This window comes from Natator depressus, chromosome 16 (genome assembly GCF_965152275.1).
Source record: "Natator depressus isolate rNatDep1 chromosome 16, rNatDep2.hap1, whole genome shotgun sequence".
Lineage (NCBI taxonomy): Eukaryota > Metazoa > Chordata > Testudines > Cheloniidae > Natator > Natator depressus.
In genome coordinates this window covers 10,393,148-10,414,649 of record NC_134249.1, presented here as the reverse complement: position 1 = coordinate 10,414,649, position 21,502 = coordinate 10,393,148, and the positions used below count along the sequence as shown (strand labels likewise).

The 21,502-nt window shown below is 46.7% G+C and overlaps 1 protein-coding gene across 2 annotated transcripts in view; it reads left to right on the top strand.

Annotated features, from left to right (window-relative positions):
* Nucleotides 1–21,502, top strand: part of ASTN2 (astrotactin 2) — a 589,627-nt gene that overhangs the window by 512,964 nt on the left and 55,161 nt on the right. For both annotated transcript variants that reach the window (XM_074973795.1, XM_074973796.1), the window contains exon 20: nucleotides 17,957–18,098. In XM_074973795.1, the coding sequence (XP_074829896.1) occupies nucleotides 17,957–18,098 (142 nt within the window). The remainder of the gene's footprint in view (nucleotides 1–17,956; nucleotides 18,099–21,502) is intronic.

Here is a 21,502-nt window from a genome sequence, read left to right as displayed (position 1 = left end):
CACTAGCTCTGTAACCGTGACAGTCTCCACATGACAAACTCCAGCAGCACAGTTGCCCCCCTTGCTGGTGGACATGGCAGAAAGACCAGAGAAGAAAAGGGCTCAGTGACCCATACAGATGGTGCCTCCAAGCCAGTGCATGGGCTGGGTGGGTGTCAAGAAGCATGCAATGTCTCTGCCCATGCTGATCCTGTTCTGTGGATATGCAGAGGACTTCAGAACCCATGGCTGTCCATTTGGATACCTTTCCCTCACACTAAAATGCCTGCCATTCTCTATAATCCTGTTGCCATTATAGAATGATTATAGAAAATGCCTGCCATTCTCTATAATCCTGCTGATCCTGTTCTGTGGATATGCAGAGGACTTCAGAACCCATGGCTGTCCATTTGGATACCTTTCCCTCACACTAAAATGCCTGCCATTCTCTATAATGACCTATAACAGCTATAAATGCCTTGCAGACAGATGGCATGTATGCCTGGATTCCTACCTCTGGTACACAATAGAATCATAGGACTGGAAGGGTCCTCGAGAGGTCATCTAGTCCAGTCCCCTGCACTCATGGCAGGACTAAGTATTGTCTAGCCCATCCCTGACAGGTGTCAGCTAAGTGTCGCTAAGGCCATCCCCACTTTCATCGCACCTCTATGGGTCTGCCTCCATCTGTGTCCCAGGGACAGACCCTTGCTCTGGACAGCTTGCTGGGCAGCAGGTGGACAGAGCAACTCCTCCGATACCATACAGTGGCATTCCTCCTCTCTCCAAACAGTAAGCAGTGATTGTTCCAACTCCCTTAATGAGACTGACTATTTATTACAAAGGAGATTGCAGGAATCGGGAAAGGAAACAATTCCTCAGCCTGGCTAGCTCACACCTCACTGTGTCAGGCTGCCTTTGGTACTGAGCACATGTCAGAGCGATCAGAAGTGCTGCTGTGGAGTCATGGCTATTTTCTTTTTTATTTTATTTTATTTTTTACTGTGTAAAGCTATCAACGGTATGGGTTAGGTATGAATTAGAACCTTATAAAATGTGTTTACTCATTCTGTAACTCAAAGCGGGGATTAAACAGTAGGAAAAACTGAGTGGGAGAATTTTCCAAACTGCAAAAGCTTTACAGCTTTCATTGTGGACTGGAGAGAGAGGAATTTATTTATTTATTTATTTAAGATAAAAAGAAGAGGGTGGGGATGGGCGAGGGGGAGATAACGGATGGATGAAGAAATAGACTCAGGGGTAGCGAAATTAGCTCACACGGTCTGAACCCCCAACGGTCCCGTCTCCCCGCCGATGGCTTCCAAAAGGGCCTTCTCCCCACAGTGCGCAAAGCTCCTAAGCAGGGCCTGCTTTTCTCATCTCCTTGAAGGCATCTTTTATGGGGAAAACAGAGTCATGTAGATCCGTGGCTGCTCAAGGGGAGAGGTGGGGGAGTGAAGTGACAAGATCGAGGGAAGACGCAGCTGTGCTGAGCGTCCCGTGGAAGGGTTGAGAGTGCGGGGGAGCGAAGGACATGGGGGTAGTTATGGTATTATAGCCTACGTGCGTTTAAAGCCAAAGCACTGGGGAATAACTGGAACGGTCAAGGGGGATGGAGATAGTGGTCAGTTCCCACGCGGTGTTGAGTGGCTCCCTGATAAGGAGCAAGGTGCATGTAACCTGGACCCTTCCCAGCTCTCATTTTCTCCCCTGCTTGAACACAACTTTCTTTCTTGCTCTTTGGGGCTCTGCCACCTTTCAACTCCCGCTCCCTTGTTCGTGAATCATCCCCGCTCTGTGGAATGGTGATCCTCGCACTATTAGTAAGCCTGACTCACCCTTCCCCTCCACACATTATTTCCACAGACCTCAGAGGGTTTTTTTTTTCCCTTTTTTCTTTTTTGCCTTTTTAATTTTTTCGCTCTGCTTTACGAACTTTTTCCGGGGGATAGGACGGGGGGAGAAGAGAGAGTGGGCTCGTTTGGGTAATTTTCCCTCCGGCTAAATGTCAGCATCCTATGCTTGGTGTCTGGGGCCGGGGGAGGGTTACAGGACTGCCAGGGGTTTTATTTCAGGCTTTGCTGGGAGCCAAGGGATTTGGGCCAGGGGAGACTCTCCCTATGGTTTTGACAAACCCCCAGCCATCAAGCAGTGGTTGGATTCCATAGAAGGGAAGGACGCGATGACATCGCTGTGCCAGCTCGCAGGCTTTCACCGCCAGGCACATGCTCCCTCGTTAGCATGGGTCTTGGAGCAGCTGTGGAGTCCATTCCCCACTTAGCTTAATCCCTCACTGCTCGCTCTGGGAATCTCTCTTTCCTCTCCTCCCTTCTCTAAGTGGTGAGATATTACTTGGCTGCTGGCTACGACCCATCTCCGTATGACAGTGCAGCCGTCTAAGAGTGACTGGTGTTACTGGGGATTATGAGCACGCACGGAGGACTTCAGTGACTCAGCCAGAGATTAGGGGTCTATTACAGGAGTGGCTGGGAGACGTTCTGTGGCCTGCAATGTGCAGGCGGTCAGACAAGATCAGTGGTTTTCAACCAGTGATTTGTGAACCCCTAGGGTTCCTCAGACTACGTCTAAGGGGTCCTCAAAAGGTTGTCATTACCATAGAACAATGGTTTTCAACCTATGGTCTGTGGACCCCAGGGGGTCCGCAGACTATGTCTAAGCTTTCCGAAGGCGCCCGCGCTTCCATTTGAAATTTTTTAGCGGTCCACAAATGAAAAAAGGTTGAAAAACACTGGACTAGGTGATCATTATGGTCCCTTCTGGCCTTGAAGTCTATGATTCTGTGAGACATTTAGGAAAACAACTCAGACATTCCACCATGTGAATGCCATCAGCATCTTCCTCTCTCAGGTGAAACAGACTCCCAGGAAGTATTACATTGAGGGACAGCCATCCCCAGAGCTGCCCCCTCTGAAAATAGACTCTCCTGATGCAGTCACTCAAGATGCCATAAATTTGCCTTGGTGGCTGAGGCTGTGTTGTCTGACATTCATAGCTGGGGGCATTCCTGCCTCTGCCAATGTCCTGCCATGTGATAATGTTGCTTAACCATTCCAGTGCCTCAATCCCCCCATCTGTAAAATGGGGTTAATGCTACTTATGAGCAGGGCATGATGCCAGATAACATAGAGTGGACTTGGAACCAGGAGATATGGGTTCTAATCCCAGCTGTATAGCTGTCCTGCTATGTAGTGTTGGACAAGTCATTTTTCTGTTCCCCTCTCACCCTTTGTCTGTCTTCTCTATTTCGATTAAAGGCTCTAAGAATGAGAGCTGCCTGTTACACTCATAGACATAGAGTTTAAGGCCAGAAAAGATCACCAGATCATCTAGTCTGACCTCCTGCATATCACAGGCCACCAACATCACTCAACACCCACACACTAAACCCAACAACCATGTGTGTGTAGCACAATGGGACTCAGGTCTAGCCTGGGGCCTCTACACACTATCACAATATAAATAATAACGATCTTTGTGAAGTGCTTTGAAATCTTTGGATGGCTAATGCCATATCAATGCCAAGTATTATCTCTAAGTGAGTAAGTGCTCAAGATTCAACATGGCAGAGTCTATTCCAGTGGAAATAGTAATGGAACAGAGAACATCCTGATACAGTCAATGGCAAGGAGAGGACAAGACACGGAAGAACTTCAATCTGAAGAGAGATGGAAAATGTTGAAATTGTTCTCCATAGAAAGGAGTCAAATGAGAGAGGACGTGAAAGATGCAGACAAAACAATGAATGATCTAGAGAAGATAGGTCAGGCTCTTCAGTTAATCCTTTGTCATGGCACAAGAACTAGGAGACAGTCAATGAAATTGTAAGGCAATAAATTTAGACCTGATGTGGGGAAATCCTTTTCCAAACAGTGCACAATTAGCCTGTGAAACTCATGGCTTGAGTTAAAGTTGAGCATTGTGCTTAAGTGCATTGGTGGATCAGAGCCAGAGTACTCAGCACCTTGCAGAATCAATCCCTATTATAAAAAAAGTTTTCCTAGCCACCTCTCTTAGGAGAACCAAAGGGAAAATGATGCCCTGCTTAACAGATTGTTTCGTGCAAAACTCTGAAAGCCTCAGAGAGCCCAGAGTCTTGGCAAATATGGCTGGCTGGAAATCAAGAATTCCTTTTTAGCAAAAAACACTGAGGTTCTGGCATTTGAGTTCATTCCGCATCGCCCCGAAACTGAGACCTTTCAAAAAATTTAATGAAAAATAGAGTGGAGCCCCATCCCATAATAGCCCATTGGTTATGGCACTCCTCTGCAATGTGGAAGACTCAGGTTCACATTCCTTTTCTGCCCATTTCGGAGCAGATAAAAAAATGTTTTGCTGGGAAAATCTTGACCAGCTCTATTAGTTAATTTGCTTGAGGCTGTTGCCATGAAGACTTTAGACAACCTTTCTGCTAGTACAGTGGTAGACACAGCTGTCTCTGAAGAGCCAATCTATAATTCTCTACGTGCAGGTCATTAGAGGCACTTATTCTGCTGATGTTGTCTTCTGCTCTTTATATAACATATATAATACAAAGGAACCACATGAGCATGATGGGTTCAGACAGCCGTGTTTATGAACTACATACAACATGCAAGGCCTTCCTGCATATACATACAACATTGCAGCTCTGGCAGCCTTCTGGTGGCTTGTGAAACAGAGAAGACAGTGAAGGTCACTAGAGGGCTCACAAACTATTTAAAAGGATATTACTCAATCCCCATACATTACAGCTGGGTTTCATGGAGGAGACGCATGTGGCATGTGTACTCGGAAAGGTCTAAAGGAACTTGCCAGTTTTGGTATGGGATGCAGGACAGACACTGCTGGAATGGAGAACTACACTAGTCACACCAGAAATGGAATGGGGGCAGTTGGCCATTATACTAGTGATGAAATAAACTCATCCTCATTCAGAGAGTTCCAGCTCCAGCCTTCATTCGACCCAGTCATTCATTAAAAATAATCAGAATTATAAAAGAATGAATCACTTTGATCACCATTAGATCTGATTTGAAATCTTGGTTATGAACTGACCCTAATTACAAACATAGCCCTCGTTCAAGAACTGATCTCCATCCTTGCGCTTGTATTCACGAAGGGCTTGAATGGGTGATTTCCAGCCTGTGAGTTCTTTGTGATCTGTCTGCTTCTGCTATGCATTATTTGTGTTGTCATGGCATATGTAGTTGGTCTCCTAAGTCACATGGCATGGCTTCTTCTCCCTGATTGGATGACTGAAAGTTTGTAAACAGGAGAATAACAAATGATATACTTCCTGGTATGAATTTTCGGTTGAAAAACATCTGTGATAAAATGTTCAGGATTCACCAATATTTTCTCAAATTCTCCAGTTGTCAGGGTACTCACCAATTATTGCCTTGGTTCTGCAAACACATACACACCTGAGTAAAAAGAAAAGGAGGACTTGTGGCACCTTAGAGACTAACAAATTTATTTGAGCATAAGCTTTCGTGAGCTACAGCTTGAGTAACTGTATGCATCTGAGTAGTTCCTTTGAGTTTAATGGAACGGCTCACATGAGTAAATTAAACGTGTGTAAAGGTTTGCCTGATCAGGATCAATAATTCCCCAGGAGTCATAGTGAAGCAACTCCACACTGTTATTTATGAGAGTGTTCACTACATTCCTATCTTTTTTTCCAAATCACTCATCGGTCTGTAATAACCAGTATGGCACCGTTATTCCAAATCACTCACAGCCAGGGTGTAGATCATCAGAGATTGTAAATTGACATAGCTCTGTTGTCTTCAGTAGAGCTAGGACAGTTCATACCAGCTGAAGATCTGACCCCTGGATTTTCAGGTGTTCAAGACCCCAGTGGGAGGCCAGATGTTCCAAAGAGCTCTGCTCCCATTGAGATAACTGAATAAGGTCCAGATTTTCAAACGTGCTGATAATCCAGCCCGAGTTGTGAGTGCTGAGTCCTTCTGAAAATCCTGATCTATGACATTATCACTAGCACACTGCAGAAATCAGCGTCTGACAATATCACCTGGCTGTATTCAGAAGAAAATTGGGCTGGACACAGAGTTGCTGCTTTAAATTGGCCACTACTGAGAGTAGTGAACTTGGGTGCATTAGTCCAAGCCGCTCTCCAGCACTGAGCCAGGAAGTATCGGAAGGGGCGAGGAGGGGGGGAAGGCTACTATGATGCTGTAGAACTAATTTTGGGATCTTGCAGAGCTACAAAAGGTCCATTTACCCAAAAAGTGCAAAGAGAAGTGAAGCAGAGAGCAGGGGATTGCTTTTTGGCATCAGTTTACAGTGATTTGATTTGACAAATTACCCAGGGCAATTGTGTTTTTAGAGATTAATTATACACTCTGCGTTCCTTTCTAGGAAATGCTTCCCCCCGTCCCCCTTCTACCTTGGGATTTGAGGCCAGGGTGCATGTGTAGAGAGGAGGATTTTTTTAAAAAAAGCTGAGGATTCAATACTGCACTGAATTGCACCCGATCAGTGAGGTCCCACAGGGTGTTAAGTCAATGGAGAATTTGGCCTTTAAGAGCTGGGCATAAGGGGGCGTGATCAGTAGAGTTGAAAATGAGGGATTGGCAGCACAACGTTTGGCAGGCTCTCTCTTGCTCCCTCGCTGGATCAAAGTCCCTACTTGCATTCTGTGGTAGGCCAGATGGTATGTTAGACACAGTAGTGGAATTCAACCAGGGCTGGCTTTCCATCCACTAGGCTTCCTCCTAGTTCAGCAAAGATCCCTGGTGCCCCTAGGTGAAAGCTGGTCCGCTCTGCATTTGGGCACCCACCAACCAGCCAGAACCGCCCAACATCCTGGATAGACAGAGCGAAGCTGCACGGGGCTATGCTTGGGTCCATGAGAGCAAGGGTCTGAACCAAGCGTGGGGACAAACCCACCTGAGCGGTTTTGTGACCCTTTGTGAGCAATTTGGTAGTGAACTTCTCACAAGACTTTAAGCTCCTGGAGGTAGGGACTGTCTCTTTGTTATAGGTTTGTACAGAGCCTTACTGCATGAGGCAGAGGTCTCTAGGTGTCACTTCACTACAAATAATAATGAGATGGATGCTTCTCTTAGTGGGAGACTGTCAAGGCCAGAACTCTTCCAGTCCGGGAGCAAGAGGACTTCTTGTGCTACCCACTTAGCAACTGGCTTCATGAGGATCACTAAGGATCATTCCATTAAAGAAGGAGAAGTAGGGAAGTTTGCGGATGACACTAAACTGTAGGGAGAAGTACATATGCTGGAGGGTAGGGATAGGGTCCAGAGTGACTGAGACAAATTAGAGGTTTGGGCCAAAATAAATCTGATGAGGTTCAACAAAAACAAGTGCAGAGTCCCACGTAGAATGGAAGAATCCCATGCACCGCTATAGACTAGGGACCGAATGGCTCAGCAGCAGTTCTGCAGAACAGTACCTAAGGTGGTGAAGCACTGGAATGGGTTACCTAGGGAGCTAGTGGAATCTCCATCCATAGAGGTTTTTAAGGCTGAGCTTGACAAAGCCCTGGCTGGGATGATTTAGTTGGGGATTGGTCCTGCTTTGCAGGGGGTTGGACTAGATGACCTCCTGAGGTCTCTTCCAACTCTAATCTTCTATGATTCTGTGACTGAGCCTTAAAGAACAACCTATTTGGAAATCCCAGCCAACCCCTAATGAAAGCTAGGGCCCAGATCCTCAAAAGTATTGAGGTGCCCGACTCCTGTTGAAATCAATGGGAATTAGGTGCCTAAATATCTTTTTGAGGATCTGAGCCAAGTGATCAGAAGAACCAGCTCTGACAGCCTCTGCATGCCGTGGGTGAGCCTGGAGAGGCATTAGTGACAGGGCTAAATGCATTATCTCCCATCTCACCCCACCCAGTGGATGGTGTCTTTTGCAGTTTGCACAGGCCAAGCGGGCTGGGTGCACGTTTTGTCTGGATGCTGGTTTCTTGGAGGACAGGGATAGTAATGCTGGCTGCAGGGTGGGCTGGGTCACGTCCAACGGAGGGCTGTTTTCCAGAAGGTCTTTGCTGCAGCTATCAGGTTCTGCTGTGAAGGCATAGATACTGTCCAGAAGGCATAGATACTATGGTGCTGGATAGTGTAGGGAATCCTAAGACAGACAGATACAAGCCTTTGGAATTGTGCCATTTAAATCAAAGGGATTCATCTGAGAAATTAGCCATGCACCCTGTGTTCCTGATGAGGGGCACTATGTGCTGGGTATTGCAGCACCTTCAAAATAAGACCATTTCCTTCAGCTGAGAAAGCTGCTATTGATTGCGGTCAGCAGTGCACCCTGCAATCTGGTGTGGGGTCTGCATCCACTGACTCCTAGACTCGGAAGGCTCTAACAGAGCCATCCTTGGGGTTTTTCGGACTCTAGACACATTGGGAAATGCTGTTCTTGTCATTTTAGCCATGCACAAATGCCAGCTGCCATTGCTTGAGGGACTGGAAGACTCAAGGGACTGGATAAAAGATGGAGCCTTTTGTTATTATTCATGTATTGGTGTAACAGAGGCACATAGGCTCTGTATTGTTCCGTGTATGTGCAGCACCTCTTGCACTGGGGTCTTTCTCTCTGTCTGCAGCTCCTAGGTGCTACAGAAATAGAAATAATAATTAATATAATAATACCCACACAGTAAGAGACAGTCCCTCTCCCCCAAAGGGCTTATGGTCTAACTAGACAAGACAAAGAATGGGAGAAAGGAAGTACTGGGGAACTGAGGCATAGAAAGATTAAGTGACTTGTCCAAAGTCATAGTCTCAATTAGCTTCCATGTTCCACTCTAGAAGTGGCTGCATCACAGGTACAGGTAAGGTGATTCCCGTATATAGTGTGCAGAGCACTTGGAGGTATTCCAGGACATAAGGACCTTTTCGTAGACTACACACTCTTCAGGTCAGAGGCCCAGTCTTCCTGTGTTTGGCAACGGGAACTAGCACATTGTGGGCGCCGTTGAAATATAAAGAAGAGCTAATCATTTTTTGTGAATTCCCTTTGTGCACCATGGCAAGAGAGGTGAGGTGGAAGGAGGGATCCGACCTCCAGTCCCCAGGAGTGAGGACACCGTTTGATTGGCATGATCAGTGGGTTGGACCCTGTACATCAGAGTAGTTCCACTGACTGAAGTGTCCGCACACTGATTTACCCTAGCTGAGGATCTAGCCAAGCCTCTTCGAGAGATACCTCCCCTCACATGGGGGGGGGTCTGATCTGAAAGCCCATTGAACTGAAGTGCAGCCTGTCTCCCGAAGAACAACCCTGGGCCTGCGCTCGGCATCTGTCGCTCCAAACAGAGCAGAGCAAATCTCAGGCTCCCAAACTTGCCCTCCTCTCTTTGCCCCAGCGCCTTGAGGACGGACCCTGGCCGGAAGGGAGGGTGCAAGGAGGACTGAGAAAAAAGCGATGCATTTAGAGGCCTCGCTGCATCAGGTGTTTCTTGCAATCAGAAAACAAAACTAGGAAGGAGCAATGCAGGGGCGGCCTCCCTTCCCCCCTGCTCCCATTGGCACCGCTCCAGAGGGCACCGCCAGGGACGGACGTCCCAGCAGGGCCCCACCTGCCACCTCTGGGCGCCGTCATTGGTGCCCGTTTGGGCTTCTGACATTCTATTCTGCTGTTCTTTCCTTGAAAATGGACAGGGAACTGGGAGCTGCTCTGCAGGCTTGTGCCTGTTCCCCATTACAGCTCCACCGGGGCTGTAACGTGAGAGCCTCTGCGCCATGCCCACATGGCTATTTATTTGTCCATACCGACTTTCCCCTTGTTTTCATTAAGTTAGGCAGAAAAGGTTAATCTTCCTTCTGCTGAAGCTTCAAAACGAACCAAACTAAATTAAAGATGATTTTTAAGGACTTCCCCCCCCCCTTGTCTTCCCCACTCCCTCCACCCCCCAAGCACCAGTTTTGAGTTGAGGTCACAGTCAGTGATAGCACAAGAATAAATTAAAAACAGGTTGAAAGAAAAAGTAAGAAAGAAAGAGAAAAAGAAAACCACACTCAGAGGAGAGTGACTGGGAAGTTCATAGGGGTGGGTTTAGTCTAGGCCAATAAACAAGCTGTCCGGCCTGAGTGACAAATGGACAGCTGAGAGTTCTCTTCCTCCTTTTCTTTCTAGGAATTGCAGCAGACCGTTCTTATAGAGCCTCCACTCCCTCTTGTTCATCTCCCTCCTTTGCCGCTACACCACATCGGGCCTGTCTGTGCCAGAAAGAAGAACCACAGCACCCGGGGCTGAACCTTTGTGCACCCGCAAAGGAGCCTGGCTGAGTCATCCTCTCCCCATGCTTTATGTGCTGCCGTTCTCTCCATGACATGGTTTCTGAGCACGGGGGGCAATCTGGTTAAACAGGCAGGCATTCCCTATGGCAAAAGGGCTTCCACATTCTCCCCCCCAAGGAATCTCATGGGTTGATTCGCCTCTCTCCTCGTTTGGCTCTGCACAGCCAAGGAAGTCCCGTTGAAGTGAGTGAATCTGCTTGTGATTTACGCAGCTGTCAGTGACAGGAGGATTAGGCCATCGGTGCTGATTATAGTTCATACCAGGACGTGTGACTCAGAGCCTGCTCACAGCTAGGCCGAGAGACCAAGGGTTCGAGTCTCCGAACGGGATGCTGAGTCTGGTACAGGGTGGGGCGATGGCCTTCGGATGAGGCATTAAACTGAGTTCCCCTCTAAGGACTGGCCAGGTGGGCGTTAGAGAGCCTGGGGCACTTTCAGAAAGATAACTCTGGTGGCCTACCCAGCCTTCCCTCTTGCACTAAACAGAGCCTGTAATCTCAGGGTGGCTGGGCGGGTAAGTTATTGCTGACCTGGTGCTTTGATGCTGCGTTCACAAGCCATTCTTGAGAGAGGAGGTTCTAATGAGGAACCTTGTCCTAGCAAGTTCTAGGAACAAAGCCCCTGGGGAACCTTTTGTTACCACCACAGGTCTTGGTCCAGGGACTAAGAAAGGCTTGTGGAGGCTCACAAACCTAAGCTGAATCCCCTGCAACCCACTCCTACATATGCCATCTATTTTGCTTTGAGTTTTACGAGTTGGTTCAAACTGACACGGGGGGGGGTCACAGAGGGCGGACTATGAACAGAACCTAAATAGGTTTGTCAAATCCTAATCCAGTTTGAATGGCAAAGTTTCACATAGCTCTATCAGTGGATACAATAATAAGGGGTCCTGTAAAGGCACTTTGAAATGTACTGCAAGGCAGAGTGGGCTCGTGCACGAGCCATCGTGCAAAAATCACCCCAGGGAACTGGATGTTTATGGAGAGGCCATTCCCTGGTAGCACGGAGGTAGGAGAGGGATAGGGCATGTAATTTGTGACATCAACTGGTGTTATTAGCCAGCTGGATTGTAAGAATTTGGAGCCGGGACCATCTTTTACTCTGGGTCCCTGCAACATCTAGCGCAATGGGGCCCGATCCTGACGAAGTTATCTTGGCACTAAGTGATAAGCCCAGGTGGGACATCCAGATTGGAGCTGGTCATTATTGACTGTTGCTTTATCAGTATGGGGGGGGAATTTTTTATTCCTGCTAATTAAAGACACACCAGGCTGGCCTGCCAATACAAACCTCTCCTGCTCCAGGGAGGTGACCTAATTAGCTGTCATGTACTCAGCTGGGGATCTTTGTTTTTTCTTTGAAGGCCAATAATGCAAAAAACTGCCACAGTTAGGCTGGGGTGACTGTGCTTCAATACTGTTTTAGGGGGCTGACCTCCTTCTTTAGATTGATGGGGGTCTGGTTTCTAATGACCTGCCTCGTCCGATAAAGGATATGGGCAGCTTTGCTATGGAAGCAGATGGGGGGGCAATTCAGTATTCACATTATTTCAGCCCCAAGCTTCCTGTATTGTTCCACTATTGGAGGCTAACTGTGATATGGAAGGAATGCCATCTCTCAAGTCAACAGAGGAATTTGGACTCCATGTTCATCCAGGCCTCCTGGCTGCTGAGCTCCTCCCAGACTTCAATGGGGTTTGTGGGTGCTCAGCACCTCATAGGTTGTGGTTCTTGGACAGGAAAGTCCACCTCTTTTTAAAGCATTGATTTTCTGCTTCATCTGTATGCAAAGTCTTGGTGAGGAACATCAACTGTGGCATCAGATTAAGGTCTAATATGTTCTTTGGGGGGTGACTGTATCCTGCTGTTGGAGGGAGATGATATTTTCCATATCTAATGGCTGTGGCCCTTGCGTGAATGAGTATATTAAAGACACTGTGATGGCCAAGATTTTAAAAAATGACGAATGATTTTGCGTGCTTCCAACTTGAGACATCTTAAAGGGGCCTCATGTTTCTGAGGATTCAAGTTGGAAGCACCCAAAAATGGAGGCACTCAAAATCACTAGCCATGTTTGAAAATCTGGCCCAAATGTGCTGCTTTCAGAGGCTCATAACTTTCCTAAACTTCTATTTTGGGGGTCTGGTTTTGTGTTCATTTTTTCCCCCACACTTGAACTCTGGTTTGTGAGGATATTACGGAAAGTTTGAGCAAATTCCTTTCAGCTGCTCCTGGTTTATGACAGGGTGAATAAAGAGATTTCCCCCGCCCCACACGTTAAAGAAAAATCATGGTTTGTTTTTTAATTGTGGGAGAGTTCAAAATGCAGATGTGCCTTTAAGATGAAAATTGGTAGATAGGTTGACCTTTAGGTAGCCTATGGGATAACCAATTTTCCCTTGAGCTGTGTTACACCTGCGGCCATACCTGCCCCCACATCTGCTGCACTTGTGAACCATAGGCATTGGCTTCCTGGCTACTACCTACACATAAGTGCTCCTGGCCTCCAAGCTGCCAGGGCCCAATGTGTGTGTGGGAGGGATAGGGGAGGGGGGGCGGCGGTTGTTGAGAGCACAGGAGTGCTAGGCTCCCTGCTCTCAGTTCAAGTGGCTGGCCCCAGCCCTGACACATCTGGCACTAGCCCACAGCGGCTGTTGAAGGGAGAGTTCTGCTCAATTTTAGGCTGGAGTGTACCCAGGGCAGATGGAATCCTCCAGGAATTTACCTGCCCAGCTCTAGCAAGTCTCTGCTGATCAAGTGTGAACTGCAGTGTTTCAAAGGCTTATCACTTGGCCAAATGTGGGCAGATTATTACAGGGACGGCAAAAGGCACATTCTGTTTCACACAGCAGTAGGTCAAAGCGCACTGGGGAGCTTGAATTTGCAGTGGCAGTCTCCACCTGGACAGTTAGTCTGTAGAGCACTGGAGAACTGTAGAGGTACACCCCAGCTTGCTACACGCTATCTTCCTCTCTAGAGAAGCCCCCTGCCAAGTTGCAAGTCCCTGCTCCAAAGCATGTGAGCATTTCAAAGAAAGGTTTCCAAATATTTTTAACATGTAAAACAACATATTTTCTCACTAGCCTCATTCTCTGAACTGGCTGAACCACTGCGGGTGAAATATTCCAAAATCATTCAGCCTGAAGCAGACATTCAATGTGTACATTTTCAGCCCAAATGGTTAAACTCTGGCAAAGTTATAAGCAAACTGAAAACAGGGTCTTAAAATGGGAAGTGTCAGGCAACCTTAGTAATAGGTGAGCCTACCAACCCTGCCTATTATACTACCAGTAAACATCTTTCATTCCTACTCCACCCCCATCCCAATGCAAACAGCTATGGGTCAGTGTGATAAACTTGGTCAATGATTATTTGCAGAATGGTTATTTCTGTGGATGGGGTTTTTGCTTTCCAGGTGGCCTTGCTCCACGTGCTGGGTCTCGGTCCCACAACGTTGTCCCTGCAGGTTGGGCCTCTGCGTATGTCCCATGGAAGCAGGGAGCTTGCAGCTAGTCTTAGCCGCTCATGTGCCAGCTCTCTTGAGCTTAGCTTGTCATTTCTCTAGACCAACTGCGCTTCTGTCTCACTCCCCTTCTTGCCCAACCTCCTGCTGCCTGGCTCCGTGGAACAGTGCAGGACGAATTCACTGGGATCTAGATAACTAGCCATGGTGTCAAAAGCTGGAGAGAATGGGATGCCGGGGATGAGTCCCAGCAGACAGAAAACAAAATGTCAGATGTCTGGTTCCAGCAAAATGGTGACTTCCGCCGCATAAAGGCTAAATTCTGCAGCATCTTGGAAAAAAGCCATAGGCTGTAAAATTGTAGAGTCTACAGGGCAGGTCACATCAGACCACACCTCTCAGAGTTATTGTTCTAGGCTTTCTGCAGGCATCACTCTGTCAATTTATATTTGGTCAAGGTTATTTTTGTAAGCACGGGTGTGATGGATGTTATAGCGAGGATTGAACTAGGGTCCTCCAGAGCTGTAACTGTAAGTTGCTATAGCTTGAGCTAAAGCTCTATAGGCAATACTGCTAATTATTCCTCTTTGGTAGATTGCTAGAGATGAGGCCTGCACACGCTCGCCAGCAGGTTACACTAGAAAAACGTTTTATTTTATATGAAAGCAGAGATTCCGAAGCACAATTCTGCAGCAAAGGGATATTCCATGGCAAATTCGGTGGCTATGAAATACGCAGGACTTTTATCTAAGGTACCTTTTCCCAGAGCACCCTGGCTTCTGGTCAGCACAGTTCTTATGCAACTATTTATCTGCCAACTTGAGGACGTTTTTCATGTTCATGTGCTAGATTGGGTCTCAGGAGACCTGGGTTCAATAGGTGGCTTTGCCACAAACACATCTCTCTGTGCCTCAGTTCCCCCAGTGTATCTGGGGAACATTAGTGCTCTCCTGCCCCAGAGGGGTGTTGTGATGGTAAATTCATTAATGTTTGCAAGGAACTCAGATATTGCAGTGGTGGGGTCCAGAGAAGTAACTAGACAGATGGGTCCAATTTTCAAAAGTGCTCAGTGCCTGATGTTCTGGTCTCTTTAGAAAAACCCAGATGCATATGTTGGTGTCTGTGTGGGTGCTGTGCTGGTCTCAGATACACCCCATAGTGCCTGTTGGAGCAGTGTGAGACTCCTGGCTCTAACTTGATCTCAGAACCCAGGCCATTCTCTGGCTTGCCCGGGTCACCTCTTAGGGCTGGCAGCGGAAGTGCCAGGGCTTTGGAATCCCCTGCAGAGTGAAAGCAGCAGCCTGGAAAGGGATAAGAGATCCCTGCCTATCACATGGCTGGGTTGAGGGAGGAAGGGTGTGTTCTCTTTCTCTCTTGGGGCTTGAGGTAGGGAAAAAGCTTTTGGGGGGATTGTAACCAGCATTTTCAGGTTTGTTATGTTTGTGCCCATTGTTCAAAGGCCCTTACAAAGGACTCGGGCATGGAGTTTGCTTCCCTTCCCTTGCTGGTGAAAGAGCCCACCAGCCTTTAGAGCACTAAAGCACTTGTATGTTCTGCCCATCACGTGCATTTATTAACTCTCATTTCGAATGCAGGTGCTTCCATAAATCCCCAGCTAGACATAGCTGTGTTTCCCTAAAACTCTGCAACTGCAAAATAACATCAAACCAGATAATGAGTGACTATTGTTTTAAGTCAGGAGAGCATTGGCTGTGCAGCAAGCAGTGATAATCTCTCTTGTGCCCAAACATTTGCACTAGACTCACTAGAATGTGCTGTGTCACCTCAACCCCAAACTTCTTCTGGTTATCCTCAAGTAACCTGTGACCCTGTATTCAGAACAGGAACCTTCAAGACATCAGCAGCAATTCCAGACAACAAAGCTGTAATGGTGGAAAGTCAGTTTGTATCTGAACTATAATGTTAACCATGCCTATACGCTCGGGTGCATTGTGTCTGTTCAAAGGTACAGGGCATCCGGTCTCAAAGAACAAGGTCTAAGTTAAGCAGTAATGAAACCACAATTGAATGAGGTGGGCACCAAGATCATGAGCAATAACATAGGAATTGCCAGACAGGACCAGACCTGTGGTCCTTCTACTCCTGTATTCTGCCTTTGGCATCACCTCATGCCAGATGCTTCAGAGGAAGTCAAAAGAACCCACAGAAGACAGATGTGGACTAATATGCCCCCACATTAAGTCTCTTCCTGATCTCTAATAGTTAAAGATTGATTTAAGCCCTGAAGGATGCAGTTTAATATCCCTCCCAAAATTTCATAGCGTTAACTATTCTTTCTCTAGATTTTCTTGTTATCCATATAAATGGCTGACCCCTTTTTGAATCTTGGTAAATTCTTGGCCTTAATACCATCCTATTGCAATGAATTCTACAGTCTGGTTATGTATTGTGTGAAAAGGGCAGGAAGTTAAGGTTGGAACCAAGGGCCAATCAGTTCAAAGCTGGGTTTGTTTTTTTGTTTTTAAATCTGCCCAGAAACCCAGTCAGTTTAAGTGACTTGCCCAGGGTCACACAGGAAGTCCATGGCAGAGCCAGCAATTGAACCCAGATCTTCTGCGTCCCAGTCCTGTGCTTTACCCAAAACCTTCTTCTCAATCAGACTTCCTCAAAATTTGGTTCAGGTCCATCTCTAATAACAATGTTAAAATATGGAGAGCAGTAATGGATCTGCCTGAAAAATTGTTTGGAAACAGCAAATCATACCGAGAGCCTGGGCCTGAATGGTGCATTAAGATGAATAATTAAGAGTTGGATTCCTTTAGGAAAGGAAGAAATTTATTGCTGCTCTTCTCTCCAGTCAAGGGGGACATTTGTTATTGAACTGTGTAATTTGTGACAAGACACAATTTTTGTGTGTGCTATCTGGGTAATCAGCCTGCGGGAATTATGCATTCCGTGTTGATTACACCAATGTGTTGCTTTTCACATTTCATACCAAGAGTTTAAAATTTATGTTCCATTTCTGTGGTCCTCAATCAGATTTACTTTCAGTTAAAAATGCAAAGAAAGAAATATGATCAGAACAGAATTCTTCTCTGATATGAGCCATAAAACCTTGGCACTTCCATACAAGGTGCCCTGGCACAAGCAGGAATGAAGGGTCTGATTCTGAGCTCACTCACACCAGTGTAACTCAACTAATTTCAATGGAATTACTCCCAGTGTACATCAATAGCAAGGACTGGGTCTGATTTTCCACTGCTTTGCCTGTGAAAAATCCAAATAGTAACTCACTTTGCGCTGGTATAAATAACGGTACGTAGGGGAAAGCAGTGAGGAGTCAGGTCCTAGAAGTGTAATTAAAGGGATGCTGTCAACTTAAATTGGGTCATGCTGTAAAAACTGAGTGGTGTAGTAGTAAAAATAAGCTTGTATAAAACCTAAGACTTACAAAAATGTTCCTGCGTGATTATTATTTATTATTATTTTAAATTATAATAAAAACGGTGGCTTTAAAAGAAGCAATCATCTCCCTGCAGTGTTCGAACTGCAAGTTCTGCAGCGTTTAGAACCTGACGGGGAGACGGTCTGTGAACGGGAAGTCATTGCTTTTTGTTGTCCAGCCAGCCTGAGAGAAAAAGCAACAAATAAAGAGCATAACCGTGACAAGGACATGGCATTTCTAAAATGTCCTTCAATGCCGGTCATCTAAGGTGTTAGTAGTAGCCAAGGTGAAGAAACCTGCTTGACTGTGACAGGTGCTTGTTTGAAAAAGTGGTAGTGTCACTTTAAAAACAGAATCGGAAATCAGAGATTTTTGAGGTGGAAAAGACCGACCAAAGCACTAAGTCTGTTTTCTTCCAAAGAAGGATGCATTGCCCCATTAGAGGATGTAGGTTCAGGGTTCAACATTTGCAGGGTCATCCCTGGAGTGAATCTGTGTGTTGCCTATATGCTCTATGAGTGCTCATATTGCCCAGTCCAAGCTGTGAGTCAACTCGGTCTGGATTTGCCTTGCAGTGTATGGGCCCTGCAATGGGCTTGTATACTGCTGGTGGCCCTGCACTGTGTATGGGCAATATACCCTATAGGAGCCCTTGGTGCAGCTTCTTCCTTTCTGATTACCTGCAGGCCTGTGCTGTATATGAGTTGCTTTGCGTCCTTTAGGGAAAGGCTCAGGAAATAATGAATGCCAGGGCTGGAGATTGAGCATGGGGTTGCTTAGCTTTATTAATCTTGCCCTTCTGCTCTTTGGTCTTCAGGAGAATCCTTGAGCTTTGCTGATGATTTGCTCTCTGGACTTGGAACGTCCTGCGTGGCAGCTGGCAGGAGCCATGGAGAGGTCCCAGAAACCAGCCTTTATTCGGTCATTTTCAAGTGCCTGGAACCAGATGGCCTGTACAAGTAAGAAAGTGATGGATGTAGGGTGGGATGGGGAGGAGGGTTGAGAGATAGCATATAATGCAGTTATTGGTTAACATTTTGATTGCAGTAGTGCCTAGAGGGCTGTACCAAGACAGGGCTCCGTTGAGGTTGGCGCTGTACAAACAGGTTTGTTGGGTGCACATGTCTTGACTGTGCGTTAGGAGCCGAGACAGGCTCAGATCATGAAACTGAGATCCCGTCGTCCAGCATTGGAGAGACTGGGGCTGTTTGGATCTGGGAGTTTGGTTCGGTTCCATGAATGGGTAAGTGGGATAAAAGAGATCTCACTGAGGTTATCGCAGCTCTCTGATATCATGTGCATGATGGGATATGGTCTGCCTCACTCTGATTAATTGAGCCAGCATCAGGGAGATTGGAATCTGACCCTAAAGGGAGTTCCTCAGAGGCAGCAGATGGGTTTGAGTCCTTGCCAGATTCTCCCCTTTCCATTTCCCCGCTTAGCAGGCAGGGCAACCAGAGGCAGTATTATGAATGTTACAGAATGGCTTAGAGTCCTCAGTGTGTTAGACACTGTGCAAACACGCCATGAGGGACACACTCTGCCTTGAAGAGTTTCCAATCCAAATAGACAACGGAAGTGTCATTGTCCTCATTTTTACAGAGGGGGGGGGGGACTGAGGCACTGAAGGACACAGTGACCTGTCCAAGGTCACATAGGCCCAATTCCCTTGCCTGTGCTTTACCTGCAAGACCACCCTTCCTCATCTCTGTGCTTTCCGTGCACTGCATCCCCTGCGTGGCTCAGTTGGCGTACAGGGGACGGGGAAAGGTAGGAGAGCAAACGTAAAAAAAAGAGAGAGAGACAGAAAAAGAGTTGAGAGAGAGAAACACCCAGGCCTTAATGTCAGAGCGGCTGTAATAATTAAAACACGTTTTGTAGTGAGTAATGAAACTTTTTATGGGACCACAAAGGCAGTTAAATTGAGAGCTGGCAAATGGACTGTCAACGAGAACTTTTTAAGATCTTGATTAATACTTTCCCTTCACCTCCCGCTCCGCCCTCTCTTCCCCACCCCATTAAGTACGTTGACAACCTCCAAAGAGGGAAGAGCTTTTATTGCACAACTCTGGTGCTGTGCCGCATCTGGGAGCAGGCTCCAAATGGTGCTTGCCATTGAATAACTCTAAATGTTTCCTTGTTAAAATATATATAGGTATGTAATATAATTATTAATATCACTGGGAATGAGCAGATGCCAGGAAGAGTCTGGAACGGAGCTGGCTAATGATTTGCCTCCAGTAAAATCTCGTCACTTGCGAGCTATTGGCAGCTTGGTCCTTCGTTGTCAGAAGGGATGAGCAATTCTATTGGCCTTCCAGTCTCTGGGGAGGCTAGTCTGGAGGTTAAAGCATTGGGCTGGGAGTCAGGAGAACTGGGTACTGGGTCCAGCTCTCTCACAGACTCCCTGTATGACTTGCCAAGGCACCTCTATGACTCAGTTTCCCCATTTGCAAAATAGGGGCATGATCCTTGCCTGCCTCCCAGAGAGCTGTGTGGCTTAATTCACCAGTGTTTGTAAAGGGTTTGGGGATTCTCAGGTCAAAGGTGCAAAGCTTTACCATTTGTCCAAGGGCATGTAGACAAAGTGTTGTCCTCTCCCTGGGCCAAAGGCTCTTCTCTGCTGCACAGCACTGAACCCCATAGCAATGGAGGTGGGGAGAGGTGGTCCTCAATTAGCGAGCAGCCACCAGCATCCCTGCTAGCTACTCTCAAGTAGAACATGTGTGCATTAGGGAGTGTGTGGCTGGGTGGATTTGGGAAGCTGCTGCTCTGTGCAGTCCGCCTTCAGGGGAAGTGGGCCAAACCTCCGTGACAGCTTGGTGTATACAATGATGCAGCAGCCTTCTGTACTAAAAGCCTGAGCCACCTCCCATTGCAGTCACTGGGAGTCTTTCCACTGACAACATGGGCTTTGGGTCTAGCTCTCTATCTCCTCTCTTCATGCCTTTCAAAGACAAGTTGGAACTGGGAGAGCTAGCAGATGTTCTGGGAGTATAGGTGGGATTTGGGAGGCACACAGAGAGGCTCCATGCATCTGACTAAGGATCTGTGGGGCTTGGCAGCCATTTCCCTGGGGATCCCAGAATGCTACGTGCACACCAGCACGTACACACAGATGCTAGCATCTGTGCACACACACTGGTCCATACACACGTATATAGGGGCTGATATGTGTATACATCTAAACATACACATTCACTCACTGGTACATACACCCGTCAGTATGCGCACACACCTGTCTGTAAACACACATGTTCGCATGCAGTGTGTGCGTGCACACACATGCACACACACACCCCCCACACACACGTAGTGTAATCCTAAGGACTGTTCTCTGCAAACACCCATACAGTTGTGACACAAAACGCAGAAAGTCAGGACAGTGACCTGTGAGGCTAATGCTCTGTTCTGAACCCACGCAGACATAACTAAAACAAAACCCTGGGCACAAGGTTGGGTTTAAAATTTCTTCTCCTTGTTTCGCTTTTTTTTATTTTTGTGGAAAAATCTCTTTCTTGGAAGACTCTAAAATGGGCAAAATCCAGCTTGCAGCAATTCGGTCAAGAGCTGAGATTTCTTTCAGGCTGTCCGGTGAATGCACATGCACTGTGCTGCATCGGTGTTTTTAAAAGGCAAACCCTTTTGCCCTCTGGACAGTTGGAGGACATCATCTAAAGAGAGCGACAGACCTGTGCGATCACGCAAGGCTGATCAAATCCGTAAATGTGGATCTGACGTCCTGTCCATTTGGCTTTTCGTTTTGAATCACCTAAAGCAATTAGGCAACACTATTGACCAATCGCTCAGTACATTTCTGTCCTTAGGTCAAAGCCAGGATTCAGTTTTTTAAGAAAAACAAAATCTTTGAACAAACAAGCTAATTGATTTTTCTGTTTTTGAGGTTTCTGTAATTGAAACAAATAAACTAACAAAAGCAGAACTAAATTGTATGTCTTTCTTCATTTTCAGTTTGATGAGAACAAGTTGCCTTCCAGCTTGGGCTGTTCTGCCTGTAAAACATTAGGGTTGTTACACCAATCCTACAGCACGAGCAGATATAATACACACGTGCCTGCCTGTAAACACATACACATGCAAGTTCGCACACACACAGATACCTGCGTACAAACGTGCACACACAAATGCATGCATGTACACACAAATCCATACTGAAAACATGTGAACGCCCACTTAAAAATACACAGCCGTATTGCTTGTGGGTGTTTTTGGAGAATACAGCATTTGGTGTATGTCCCTTAAAAAAAGAGAGAGAGAGATGAACTAAATATCCTGCTGGCAAAATGTGCCATGAGCAAGAATTCCTCTCCCCATAGAACAGACAGAACTCAGGCAACCCACT